This window comes from Ctenopharyngodon idella, chromosome 10 (genome assembly GCF_019924925.1).
Source record: "Ctenopharyngodon idella isolate HZGC_01 chromosome 10, HZGC01, whole genome shotgun sequence".
Lineage (NCBI taxonomy): Eukaryota > Metazoa > Chordata > Actinopteri > Cypriniformes > Xenocyprididae > Ctenopharyngodon > Ctenopharyngodon idella.
In genome coordinates this window covers 47,681,799-47,696,799 of record NC_067229.1, presented here as the reverse complement: position 1 = coordinate 47,696,799, position 15,001 = coordinate 47,681,799, and the positions used below count along the sequence as shown (strand labels likewise).

The following is a 15,001-nucleotide window of genomic DNA, read 5'->3' as shown; positions in this document are numbered from 1 at the left end:
GTTGTAGTCCTTAAAAAGCGATTTCTGTAAAAGAAAATATCTCCCTTTGCATTGAACTTTGAGCGTCGTAACTTTGCAGATGTTGTTTATGCTCAAACAGCAACATTACACACTAACTAAAGTTAAAAAAGTGAAATCATAATCAAGGACCCCTTTAATTTTACGTCAGGGTTTCCCTGAATGAGGTTCCTGAGTTTAAACTATTAAATCATAAAAATGTAAACTTTAAATAATTTAAAAAATAAAGTAAAACACTTAATAAAAAAATATTTTAAAAATATTTTATTTCCCTGCATGTCATGATGTGACCGTTAATCAACAACAGAGAACAGTGAACTTAATTTTATTATTATCATTATTTACTTAATTTTTATTATTGACATAACTTATTAACTTAAAATCTTATGGGGTAGGCTACTTCAAGTAAAAAGTCAAGAGGTTCAGCTAACAAACGTTATGAAATGACGTGAATTTGTACAGGTCCGGTTCACACAGAAAGCGTTTTTGCTGTTAAAAACGCGAGACGCAGGTCAATGGAACGAAAAAAATCGCTTGGTCAAGAAACGCGTTTTTTAAACTATTTCAACTTGAGTGCCGCGTTTTTAAAATGCCGCGTCATGCTCGAGACGCTGCAAAACAAAAGACGCAAGTGCAACTATTAAAGACGTCATCGTTTACATTGAAAAACAATGGAAAAGTAGCGCAGTACAATGGAAAAAACGTGTTCTGTGTGAACGGCCATAATAGGTATGAAAAACAAAAGGCTTCCAAAGATACATGACTCACTGGGTGATAACTCAAGTTAATGTTTAATTTAATCTAAAAGTACTTAATTTTTGGAATCTGATTATGTAATGGAAATTACATGGAATTAGTTACTACCAAAGTCCCTTTAAGGCAACTCATTTCACTCGGCGGCCATCTTTGAAACGCATCTCGGGCATTCAGTGCAGCTCCTATCTCTTTGAATGGGGAAACATCAAATTCTCCTAAGCTGTTTGCCAAGCTTTCGATTAAATTTCATATTTGAAATCACCAATGAAATCTAACAACAAGTGTCTCATAAACTTTGTTTCTAAACGCTCGAATCATGACAAAAAAACTATTATTCAGGCTGGATCAAGTTAAACGCACATCTCTTGTGCCTCATTTCGGAAGCGCGCGTCTGACTGTTTCTACAGGAACCGGAGCTTCTAACGGCCGCTGCAGTGACGCAATGACTTTACCAATCGGCGATTGGCTCTTATTTAGAAGGCGGGACTTATTCCGCAATATTGCGCGTTGCACTTTCTCCCATTCAAAACAATATGAGTGACGCGTCTTGTGTTATCTTTGTTACTACCCAGCACTATGGTAATTATATAATTTATGATCATGTAATTGAATTATGATTTGGCAGATACCAGATGAATTAGTAGTAAGCCACTACTAGTTGCAAAATTGACAGTGACTTATCTTATAAAATGTCATTTTTTTTCATTGTAAACTCCAAAAATAGCTCACTCTGAAATAAAAATTTAATGTCAACAAGCCTTTTCCTAAAAAAAAAAAAAAAAAAAAAAAAAGTAGTGTATTTAGCGTTCCGAAGACACTTCTTCATTGACGCCCATTCAAAAAATGGCCTTTTGTCTTCAACGGACGTGTTTTACCACACAGGCCTTTATTATATATGTGATATAAATAAGGAATACCTGTATAACTTACTTTTTTTTAACCCTGATGAAGGCTTGTGTGCTGCAATTGAGAGCTGGTTTACCTTCTCTAATGAAGTTGCGTCAGAATAACTTTTATTTTTAGCTTGAACAGTTTGACAATCACAAATATTTTGTTTGTGGCTTGTTAGATTTCTCCTGTCAAAAGTTAATACACCTGTCCAATGCATCTGTAACCTAAGAGAGGAAGGGTGTGGAAACCAATACAATGACTGAATACAAAGAGTGACTTGTGTATAACTTTCTAAAAATAAGTGGGTGGATGTGTTGGACAGTAAAACATGACAAAGGCCACATGATTTTGTGCAACGTGCATCTATTAACCAAATATGCAAGATGGTTCCCATGAAGGGGATGAGCCTTTCCACTACAAAGTCATTGTGGTTTGGGGTTACAATACCACACCTGTGACCTGCAATGATAATACTGCTCACAATGTGTTTCTTATGGGGTGAATCTCATGAAAAATGTCACATTTCAGCCTGAATCAAAAGACAAACAAAAAAAAAAAGAAAGAAAGAAATTATATTTTGCATGAACTAAATGCAGCCTGAGTATTATTTTACATTATAATTAAACACATCATCTCCCAAATTATCACTGTAAAAACGTTTCATTTTAATTACTACAATGCAAAAAAAAAAAGGTATATTATTTAAATTGTATTTAAGTATTTATACACCACTATAGCATTTATTTCTTATGGAAGCTTGTTTCCACCCTAAATAAAAAAATAAATAGGTAATTGCAACTTTTTATCTCACAATTGCAAGTTATAAAGTCAGAATTGTGAGATATAAATATCAATTCTGATTTTATAACACGCAATTGCGAGTTTATATCATGCAATTCTGACTTTATAACTCGCAATTGTGCATTTATATCTCGCAACTCTGAGAAAAAAGTTAGAATTGCGAGTTATAAAGTCAGAATTATGAGATAAAAAGTCGCAATTACCTATTTATTTATTTTTTATTTAGGGTGGAAACAAGCTTCCATAAGGAATAAATACTATAGTGGTGTATAAATACTTAAATACAATTGAAATAATATACCATATTTTTTTTTGCATTATAGTAATTAAAAGATATAAACTCACAACTCTGAGAAAAAACATCAGTCTTTTTCCCTCACAACTGGACATTATAACACGCAATTGCGAGTTTATTTTTCCCAATTCTGACTTTATATCACACAATTCCGACTGTATAACTCGCAATTCTGAGAAAAAAGTCGATTACCTTTTTTATTTTTTATTTCATGGCGGAAACAAGCTTGCATAATTTCACTGCTAAAAATGTATGACAGATTTTTTTTGTTTGTTTGTTTTAATGCAATAAAAAAATACTAACAGAAACGAGTTTACAATAAAACAAAAACATCCAGATGCATAACAGAAAAATATCATTTCTTTTTTTTTCCCAAGTGAAACATGACCAGAACAGGTTTTCATGAGATTCATCTGTCAGAGCTGCAGAAAGCAATATTCAGTAATTTCTACAAACATTAAATAAACCAAAAAAATGAATAAACGCCCAGAGTTATCAGCACAGTTTCATGAATCTGACATCTGAAATCTTCCAGCTATGAGGAGGACACTAAAATAATACGAAAATAAAAGAACAGCACTTTGTTTTCATATAAAACAGGTCGAGCTACATTTCTAAGCAGCACTTGTGTCCTCATGTGAGATATTAGTGAACCAACTGTAATATATTAGAGCCTCTAATGTAGCGGGAACACGAGGAAGGGTGATTATTCAAACTCCCTCATTTCCAAAGCAGCCTGTGCAACATTTCCACCATCCGTTAAGCACTGAATATACTAAACAGAACGTCTGTGGCTACTTTCCCCTCTTGGATCGTCCTTTCCGGCCCAGTCTGCCGGAGCCGTGGGCCGAGGGCCCGGGCTGAGGGGCGGCGGGGGCCGCAGCGATGTTGATCTGACCCTCTTGGATTTCTTGCCGGGTGTCCGCAGGCATCCGATCGATCTGCTGCTGTGTCTCCAGGTAGAACATGACGTCCCGCAGCTGCTCCTGCAGCTCGGCGATCTGGCCTTCTTTATTGGCCGCAGTCTCGTGGGCCCGCCTCTCCTCCTCCTGCAGCTGCGTCTGGAGCTGCGTCTGATTGGCTCGCAGGCACCGGTTCATCTCCTGCTCCTCCCGCAGCTCTTGACTGAGCTTCACCACTTTGTTATTCAGCTGGGAACATCTACACGGAAAAACAACACAAAAAGACTGTGTAAAGAGAGTGTTACTAGAAAAATGTCATTTTAAATATTAACTAAGCAACTTCATTTTTAAAAGTTTAACAATTAATACTTGCACTGCAACTTTAACTTTATTCCTTTCAAATAAATAAAAAATTATTTAAAAATAAATAAAATCTTTCACAGTTTGAAAGAAAACCTGATTAATTTATTAATATTTTTATTTTTACATATTATTATTATTGTAGAAGAATTATTAATTATTGTTTTTATTAATAATTTTAACTAGTTTTTATTTTTATATTTTCTTTTGTCATTTCAACTTTTTTTAGTAACTGAAGTATTTTTTCCAGTAATTGTTGTATTTTTGTGATTTATATTTATTTGTTTATTTTGTTTTAAATGTCTGTACAGTTTTTATTTCAGTTTTAGTAATTTAGTACATAAATTAAATAAATTCAGTTTTTTTATTTCAAGTAATTAAAGTTTTTTTATGGTTTTAGTTAACTATAATAATACTGTTACTATGGTAAATGTTTGTCTGGTTTATTGTAAAGAGACCCAAATGTTTCACATGATAATGATGTGAAATTCAGCTGAAGGATAAAGTAAGTTGTACTTCTTCTCGATGGATTGTTTTTCTTTGATGAGTTCGTTTAGTTTCCGCTCCAAACTGTCACACTTGTCGATTGTTTCCTTGAATTTGGCCTTCATGTTGTTGATCTAAAACACACACACACACACACACACACACACATAGAGGAGCTGGTTCACTGGTGTTCATTTGAGTTAGAGCAGATTATTATGATCTTAAACTTTGCTTATTATGGATTTGTTCTGGTCAGCTGTCCAGTTCTCACCTCCTCCGCTGTGTCTTTCTCCAGATGAACTATTTTATTCTCCCAGTAAATGCGCTGAGAATCCAGCTGACTGGTTAATAAATATGAATACTATAGGAAAAAAAGATATTAAACATTAAACATTATAAGAGAAGGTGACGGAAGACTATCTTACACAATTCAACTTTACACACACACACTCACAAACACACACACACCTCGAGCTGCAGCGCATCGATCTTCTCATCCTGACATGTGTCTCCTTCACACTCGTACTGCACCATCTTCCCGTCTGTTTTACTGGCAACAAGCCGGTGAACGTAGTTATCTGATCGATATAAACACAAAGACTAGAATATTCAGACATGTAAAATGTTTCAAATATCAAATTTAAAATTACAACATTAAAAAAATAGGATTTGAGTGAACATGAAACAACATTCAATGCACTTCATATCCCTAATTTGACATTTTGAGTGAAATATTAAAGGGGATCTATTATGCCCTTTTTCAAAGTCTTGATGTTGTTTTTGGGCTCTAACAGGTTTTCATGCTTGAATGTTCATTATTCTCCATTGTTGCAGCTCCTCTCTTCCCAGTCTGTCAGTAACGCTCTGTTTAGTTCCTGTCTCTATGAAGCCCCTCCTTCTGAAAAGCACAATGTGCTCTGATTGGTCAGCTGGAGCAGTGTGTTGTGATTGGTCGAGCGCTTCCAGTGTGTTTGGGAAATGTCCCGCCCCTTACCATAACCGCCAGATTCAACACACTACTAACTAACTCAACCAGGCCCCGCCCCTTTATTCTGCATATGAATTATTTTAATGAGGAATATTGTGAAGAAAAGACTACAATGGAGGCGTTTCAGGGAGTTCAGAAACAGTGACACTGATATAGAGAAGAACTCAAACAGCACGCTCAAACAGCAACGTTACACACTAAAGAAAGATAAACAAGTAAAAAAGCAGAATAGGACCACTTTAATATGTATTTAAAAGGTCTAATTCTAGTTGCAGATGGCTCTGACTGTTTAAAGATGTAAAATGACTGTTATTTTCAAACATGTGACTGCACATCAATTGAAAACTGTATTATTTATTACTAGCATCTTTATTCCTGATGTGGGACGTCACACACCTCCAGCGTAGTCCCAGACCCTGTGATTGGTCAGTTGCATGGCGTAAGTGTGCTGCGTTTCCTCAAAGTGCTTGTAGGCATGACGACTAACGTAGCGTCCGCAGCCGATGTGACCGCAGATGAGACAGATCCACAGATTCTATGACAGATGAGCAAATATGACTCAAATATAATACAAGGAAATATATAGGCAGGGTTATTATCATTGACTAAAACTATTGAAAATATTTCTGTTAAGTGAAATAAAGCTGAAACAAAATAAAATATAAATATAAGGTAAAAAACTTAAACTAAATGAAAATTTGAAATGTTGTCTTGGTAATAAACTGAAAGTTAAAGCACTAAAATCATTAACTGGAAATAAAAACTAAACTAAAACTTGATTAATCATAACGATTAATCTGAATTTATGGATTAGTTGTTGCAGCCCTAAGTAAGATATCTGAAGTTTTTGTTACCTCCTGCACTCCACACTCAAAACACTTGTTTTCCTCCACGGGTTCAGGAGTCTGGCAGTATCTGCACACTGGACACCTGCAGAAGAAGTGCACACTAATTAGTGCCCGTAAATGTGCCATCAAAAACACCTCGTCCTTTCTTCATAAATGCCTCGGGTGTTATTGTGAACGATTCATTGGTGCAAGTAATATTCAAGAGCAATATTTAATAGAGCTGGGCATTGACACAAATTTCAGGATTCCATTTTGATTCACATGCCTGTGATTCGATTCTTGATTCAATTCTGTATTCGTTTGGATATATATCAGGTACAGTAATTCTTTCAACTAATGTTGTAATCTATACAGGGAAACCGTCAGTTACTTTAATAATATAATATAATACAATAAAGGTTATTATATATTACAAAAATAAAGGTTAAAATTAACAGCCAATTTGTATATAAACATTTAAATTGCAAACAAGGCAGTTTTTATAATAATAACAATGCCAATTCATGTGTGTAAACACTTAAACCTGAAACCATCCCAAACCCATTGTGCGCATGAAACGTGACACTGTGACTTTCATCTCACAGGTCAGAGGTCAGCTATGACAATTACACACAAACACAACAACAAGAACAGAGAACGGCCCAGCAAACCTTTATCACATGTCAATGAAGAATCAGGACGAAAAGGTTAAAAGTGACGCACGTAAATTACAGATGAGAACAAAATATGAGTGTAAACACAGTGTCATGGGAGAAGAATGTGACGCGAGGAGAAGGGTGTGGATGAAATACGTCAAGCTTGAACAAAATAAACTGAAAAAAGACTCTCAAATGTCTCAAAGTTACTATAAAGACTACTTAATTTAATAAAATAATAATTTATAATATTTTTTATAACAGTGTTAACATTTAAATGTAAAATAAAATTAAAAATATTTAATTTGATTTAAGTCAAATGTCTCAAAGTCACTATAAAGTTTACTTAATTTATTAAATAATCATTTATAATAATATTATTTATTTTATAACTAAGTGTTAACATTTAAATGTAAAATAAAATTACAATTTTAAATTAAAAACATTAAAATTGATTTAACTGAAATTTCTCATAAAGCTACTATAAAGTTTACTTAATTTAATTTAATAAAATAATCATTTATAATGATAATAATAAAGAGTTTTTTATTTTATAATGTCTTGATGACAATTAAATGTAAAACAAATTGAAATTTAAAATTAAAAACATTAAAATGTGATTAAAGTCATAAAACTATATTCAAAACATTTCATTTTCATAATTTGACATATTGTGAGTGAAATATTCAGCAATAAATAATGCAGGATGGGATTAGATTTTACCCAGTAGGATTGAAATTGATGAATACTAATTTAATACTAATTTTCCCAACCCACACTGCCTTGGATTCATCACCAAAAACGTTTAAAAAATGTCAATGATAATAAAAAAAAAAGGCTTTAGAATAATTATAAAGTCAATTCTTGGGTCATTTTTGATTTGATGTTGATTCTAAAGGCTGTGGTTGTGAATGACAGCACTCACGTCGCATCCTCCCATCTCTGCAGACACTGGCTGTGAAAGCTGTGGTTGCACAGGGTGGTCAACACGCCGTTGACGGACTCGTCCATGCGCTCCAAACACACGGTGCACTTGGGCAGCTCTGTCAGATCCATCACAGGTAAACTGGCCCCCTGTTTATAATGAAGAGTTTGAGATCATTCAAAACATTCCAGAACACTGCAGCTATTGTTATGCATGTAAATCTGTGCTGGAAACATGACGTGTGTGTGTGTGTGTGTGTGTGTGTGTGTTTAAACAGAAACAGCTAGTCAACAACAAAAAAGGTTAATCCTGGTCACTCAAGCAATGCATCGGCCTAAAATACTGTTACATGAGTAAGTTGTTTTTTTTGTGGTTGCTAGGGTGTTTGCCAAGAATTTTAATACTTAGTGTGAATGGTTTGGTTCGAATTACAATAATTGCTTGCTTAAGTAAACAACACTAGCTACCTCTTCAGATTTGATGACTTCCGCCCTCTCCACATAGACTAACTGGCAGACAGCATCCTCAATGGAGTTGAACTGACGGCCGTTGCTTGTTGTGTAGAAGCTGTCGGCATCGGCCTAAAGAAATTAAAAAACACAACGAAACTCATGAAACTTTGAATATCAAACAAACTTCAGCAAGCTACTTTGCATGAGGTAATTTTGCAAATCATGTAGAAAAAAAATATCCAAAGGTCAGAATGACTGGCAAATCATCTTAAAGTCAATAATTTTATCCCTTAAAACTCATCTTTGATCATCAAAATTACATATTTAAACTTATTTTCTGTGAAAATTCTTTCTTCATGTCTTAAAACAGCTTGCTTCATTTAGTATACATGGAATCATGAATATGCAAATTAGCCCCGCCTCCACTCAATCGCACCAGCTTGGATTACCTGATCCACTCGGTCAACTGTAGTAAATGCTACACAATGGCAAGAGGAAATATTGGTTTAATTCAGCCATGTTTGAACAAAGTCCATTTCAAGGAAAGTCTGTTCACTCGGCGGCCATATTTGCAACACAGCTAATTCGGGCATTCTTATCTATAGAGACAGAGTGCATTTAGGCCACGCCCACACCGGGGGGAAAAAACAATCCAACCGTCTCCAATTGACTTTGTATTGCGTGAGGCTGCCTCCTTGTCATTTCTGACTTATAACAAAAAAAACAGAACAATGCCTGAAAGCTGCTGTGTGACAAGGTGTACAGAAAACAAGCTAAAAAAAACCCAGAACTAAGTTTTTATAAGCTACCGAACCGTAAAAGCCAGCCTTTAAGGAGACAAAAGTGGATACAGGCAATAAGACGTGAAGCATCAGCAGGAAGAATGGGTACATTTTGGGATCCTGATACTCAGTATGCCTCAGTAAGCCTACGTGTGCAGTAAACATTTAGTCACTGTTAAGTCAAATATCCAAATGTCAGTTTTATATATTATATTTCCTGTCGCTGATTACGTTACCCTCCAGTGGGCGTAGTTCTCATAGTAATATGACATGTCGCGCTCTGTCTCAATCGCCTGTATCCACTTTTTAGTCCTTAAACGCTTGTTTTTTGGGTCGACAGCTTATAAAAACTTCTGGGTTTTTGGTTCTGGGTTTTTTTTTAGCTTGTTTTCTGTACACCTTGTCACACAGCAGCTTTTAGACATTGTTCTGTTTTTTGTTATAAGTCAGAAATGATAAGGAGGCAGCCTCACGCAATACAAAGTCAAATTCAGATTATGACGCGTGTCGCTTGACGAACTCACAATTAAATGACATATTTCAAAACAGCAACAAAATCTGATGTGAACTGTCCCATAAATGTTGTTTCTTATGCTCAAATAGCGTTAAAAAGCTTATTTTATCAGGCCAGACGAGCCAATGCGCATGTGCAGTCCTAAGTGCAAGTCTCAGGTTTCTATGAGAACCGGAGCTTCTAACGGCAGCTGCAGTGATGCGATGACTTTACCAATCAGTGATTGGCTCTTTTACTTAGAAGGCGGGATGTATTCTGCCATAACGTGTGTTGCAGTTTCTCCCATTCATAAATAAATAGGAGTGAACCTCTTTCTATATAGTCTTTGGTTTGAACCAGAAACTGATTTAGAAGAAGAACAAGAGGAAGAGCGAATTATACAGGATGGTCTACAAGTCCATGTATGAGAATGTTAATGCATTTTATGTTTCGCTTTCTACAACGTCGGACATTTTCGGTTGAAACAGATATTTTCGATTTCGGGTCGAAATGGTTTTGGAAATCAGTGACCGAAACACATGTATTAGCACTTCTCCGACTGTGTTCAGTGTCTATTTTGTGCACACAACGTGGATAAGCTACAACAGGTAAACATGTCAGCTGTGTTGACACTAGCTCTGGATTGACAATATTAATTTAAAGTTTGGCGCTCTTTATTACAGCGTGACAAATCGCTGTAGTCGCCGCAGCGCAGATCAAGCACATGTGAACCGATCATCTCATCTCCTCTTTACTACTAGTTACATCACAAAATAAATGTGTAAACACCAGAAGGTAGTTTGAAAAATACATTACAACTTAACAAAATGAATCCTGTCTCATGTAATCACTAAATCAGTGTTTCAACCGGGGAAAGACGTCAATAAAACAGCTTGTAGGCTCTACAACTTACTTCAAGAAAGCTATGTCCATGAACTCATTAGTTAGCTAGAAAAAAAATAACTCTAGAGAAGAGCATTTTGCTAAATATGTGCACTGTATTACATATTGATAATATTTTTACTTAACCTGTTAGTGATTTCTTCATTATTTAAGAAATCTGTCAAGAAAACAAGTTATTACAGTTTATTGTCGTTTACATTTCATCATCAAACTGGAGTAGAAACAATTCTTGTTATTAACGTTGATATACAAACTGCCTTATTTGCAATTTAAATGTTTGTACAACTCAGTTTTAGTTATTTGAGTGTTATTAAATAAGTTTAATTATTTATTTTTCGGCCAAGAGCATCCTGAATTTTCATTTAAGTGCATCACTAGTGTTGACTGATGAATTTGCACATGATTTGTCTTAAAAGCATATTAAAAAGGCCACACAGACATGTAAACCACATTAAAAGCTTGATTTTCACCACAGGGGGTCTTTAACAAAAAAAAAAAATCTGAAGAACTGTGTTGATCACCAATAAATCCAATTAGTGAGGATTAGCTGAGAACTTTTCAGATCCTGTTCAATCAAATTAGAACGACAGAACAATAGAATGATCAATAGCTAGACAGACAGACAGATAGATAGATAAACACAATTGTCCTTTTATGTGGTTAACTCACCTGACTCCTGAACTTGACCAACACCATGTACTGGTTGGGCGTGGAGTCTCGGATAATCTTCATGTGCTCCATGACGTCGTTGTAGGGAGCCACAAACTTCATGAGGTCATGGCTGGTCATGGTGGTCGGTACCGTGAGGACACACAGCATCGCACTGCGCCTCACGTCCTCTGTGAGTGACGTCATCTTACTGTCCACAAAACATCACACAAAACCACATCAACAATGCAACAAAGTGTCTATTGTGTCTATTATTTAAACTTATACACAACGAATTCCACTTGACCATGTTTTTTGGACCATAGTATATCACCTTGAGGTACCATGTAAATAATATGGGCTATATCAAAGTACTGTGGTATTAGAGGGTAGTAGTATTAGCATAGATAGACAGATAGAACGACTGATAGAACAATAGACAGGTAGATAGATAGAATGACAGATAGAGAACGACAGACATATAGATAGACAGAGATAGATAGAATGACAGACATATTAGATAGATAGATAGAATGACAGAAACAGATAGATAGACAGATAGAACGACAGACAGAGAAATAGAAAGATAGACAGAATGACAGAGAGACAGATAGACAGAGACAGACAGACAGAGAAAGATAGAATGACAGACAGACAGACAAATAGACAGATAGATAGATAGATAGATAGATAGAACGACAGAGAAATAGATAGACAGATAGATAGAATGACAGAAAGATAGATAGACAGACAGAACGACAGATATATAGATAGATAATATGACAGAAAGACAGACAGACAGACTATAGATAGATAGATAGATAGACAAAACGACAAACAGATAGATAAATAGAACAGCAGACAGATAGATAGATAGATAGAATGACAGACAGAGATAGATAGAGAAATAGATAGACAGACAGAACGACAAACAGATAGATAAACAGAACGATAGACAGATAGATAGATAGATAGATAGATAGAACAACAGACAGATAGAACGACAGACAGAGATAGACAGATAGATAAATAGAACGACAGACAGACATAGATAGATAGATAGACAGATAGATAGACAGAACGATAGACAAATAGATAGATAGATAGAGATAGATAGACAGATAGATAGATAGAACAACAGATAGAGATAGAACGACAGACAGACAGACATAGATAGATAGAGATAGAACGACAGATAGAGATAGACAGATAGACAGAACGACAGACAGACATAGATAGATAGATAGAACGACAGACAAATAGATAGATAGATATATAGAACGACAGACAGAGATAGATAGATAGAACGACAGATAGATAGATAGACAGACTAACTTTGTTTTATAGAGGTGCATGATGCCGTGGACGATCTCCACTGACGAGTTCCCGCTGAAAAAGGAGATCTGATCCGGCAGCTGTTTAGAGGGAGAGTCCGGTGTCGTGCTCACGTCCGTTTGATCTTTGGCATCTTCACTTGTGTCTCCTGTGGACTTCAGATCTCCTTTACCTTCCTCTGCTCCTGGTGTAAAAAAAATACAGTCAGTTTACTCATTACTGGCCAACTGGTGTCAAATCATAGAGAGTAAATAACTCATCCAAACCTGCGCTGGGCTGAAAGGTCTCGATCACCATGTCGCTCATGACACGGCTGCCCAGGTGCTGGTGGAGGATGGCCGACCGCTCCAGATCCGGTTTGCCGTCCAGCGCGACTCTGGCGGAGACCAGCGCTTTCTCTCTCATCTCGTCCTCTGACATCTCTGCAACTGAGTGAAACACCAGCAGCAACATAAAGGCCTCAAAGAGATTCTAGAAACAAGCTCGAACACACTGAGAGTGTGAATGCTCTCTGTGACACTTCATTCTGTTGCATCATGGGATAAACACACAGATGATCATGATATTCAGCATCATGTCTCATGCTTCTCAGGTATCTGTGCTATATATATATATGTGTGTGATATGATTACCCTTATCAGATGGTTATACTTTCATTTCCATATACCATGCCACCGCATGTCACTTTAAGAATCATAATATTTACATGTCATTTTAAAGTAAGCCTACTTGGTACCTTGTTACATGTCCAAAAACATGATAATACCCTTTTGTGATCATGATGATATATGAATGTAGTATAGCCATCATTCAGTACCACGGTAATCAAAGTAAGTCTCAGTTATGTAACAGTAAACGAGCGGAACTCACCGGCGCAGTATTGAAAACCCTGCGGGGAATCAGACTGATCAGCGAGCTCGAGTCTGATCACGACCAGAGACACACTCATGTGTTCAGAGGATCAAGAACTGATCAACCGCCACAGATACACTGATAATGACAACACGAGCTTAATAAAACACCGTTCATGAAGCGAGACACGGGTTTAAACGCAAGATCTGAACCGTATTAACAGCATTTAATCAGAACTATATGTCATAAACGCCTAATAGAATTATTCTTTATTATTAGAAAGATAAACGTGTGAAAACAACAATGACGTTTGAGAACGAAAGATAAATTACTGCGTTACTTCCGGGGGCAAGAGGATCATTTCAAAACAAAAGCCCTTAGATAAATATTGATAATTTATTATAAGGGACAGACACGGTTTGTGAATAATATAATGGTAATATCATTTTAAATGTGTTATAAATAATGGTATATTTATGACTATGTATGAGAGCGAAAGATAAATTACTGTCTTACTTCCGGGGGCAAGAGGATCGTTTCATAACACAAAAGCCCTTAGATAATTAGGCCTATTGATAATTTATAATTCACAGCCATTGTTTGTGAATAATATAAAGGTAATATGATATAATTTTAAATGTGTCATATATCATGGTATATTTATGATTTTGTTGTAATAATGTTTTCAGAACCAGAATGAGATTTCTTGGCAAGTATGCTTACGCATAAGGAATTTGTCTTGGTATAATACACAGTATAATAATATATAATAAAATAAATAGACAGATAATAAAATAGTCTATAATGTGTGTGTGTGTGTGTGCATGTTTTTGTGACATATCAGGATACAAATTTGTATAATGACATGGGTATGACATAGGTATTACAAAGAGAGGGTGACATATGAGGACATTACCTCATGTCCCCATTTTTCAAAAGGCTTATAAATCATACAGAATGAGTTTTTTTGAGAAAGTAAAAATGTGCACAGTTACCTGTGATGGGTAGGTTTAGGGGTAGGGGTAGTGTAGGGGATAGAAAACACGGTTTGTACAGTATAAAAACCATTACGCCTATGGAGAGTCCCCGCAATTCACAAAAACAAACAGTGTGTGTGTGTGTGTGTGGGAAAAAAAAAAGCTTGGTGAAGAAAAAAATATAATAATATATAATAAAATAAAAAGACATAATAAAATAGTCAATAATATATATATATATATATATATATATATGTGTGTGTGTGTGTGTGTGTGTGTGTGTGTGTGTGTGTGTGCGCGCCAAAATAATCTATATTCTATACAATTATGCAAGAGAATGTGAATTCATTATAATATAGAATTCTGTTATAGTATTTCTGGTAAAAGAAAGAAATAAAGAATATATATATATATATATATATATATATATGTATATATGTATATGTATATATATTTAAACATAAGTTTAAAGTTTGTAAAGTTAAGCATCAACATAGGATGCAGAAGTACATGCTGAAAGTATTGAAAAATGCTTATAAAAATAATTATATTAGTATTGAAAAAACTAACAGTTATGAATTGTTTCTATAAAAGAGACATTCCGAACAACATTTTGTTTGACTTACTGTGAAAAACCACAACATGCTCGGATAT

The 15,001-nt window shown here is 35.3% G+C and overlaps 1 protein-coding gene across 1 annotated transcript; it reads right to left on the bottom strand.

Annotated features, from left to right (window-relative positions):
* Nucleotides 1–2,008: 2,008 nt before the first annotated feature.
* brap (BRCA1 associated protein) lies at nt 2,009–13,721 on the bottom strand. Its single transcript, XM_051909047.1, has 12 exons — nt 13,389–13,721; nt 12,785–12,946; nt 12,519–12,702; nt 11,205–11,394; nt 8,373–8,486; nt 7,906–8,054; nt 6,352–6,427; nt 5,894–6,032; nt 4,978–5,087; nt 4,781–4,870; nt 4,540–4,643; nt 2,009–3,922 (listed from the first exon to the last, which is right to left on the bottom strand). Exons 1-12 carry the CDS (start codon nt 13,465–13,467, stop codon nt 3,556–3,558), a joined length of 1,764 nt encoding a protein of 587 aa, XP_051765007.1. The 5' UTR covers nt 13,468–13,721; the 3' UTR covers nt 2,009–3,555.
* Between the last annotated feature and the right edge of the window lie 1,280 nt (nt 13,722–15,001).

Excerpts from the sequence above, each read along its gene's own strand:
- brap (XM_051909047.1), bottom strand. The coding sequence starts at position 13,467 with ATGAGTGTGTCTCTGGTCGTGATCAGACTCGAGCTCGCTGATCAGTCT. Across the intron at positions 12,703-12,784 it reads GACCTTTCAGCCCAGCGCAG|GAGCAGAGGAAGGTAAAGGA; the intron begins GTTTGGATGAGT and ends TTTTTACACCAG. Across the intron at positions 6,428-7,905 it reads CAGAGATGGGAGGATGCGAC|GTGTCCAGTGTGCAGATACT; the intron begins GTGAGTGCTGTC and ends CTTCTTCTGCAG.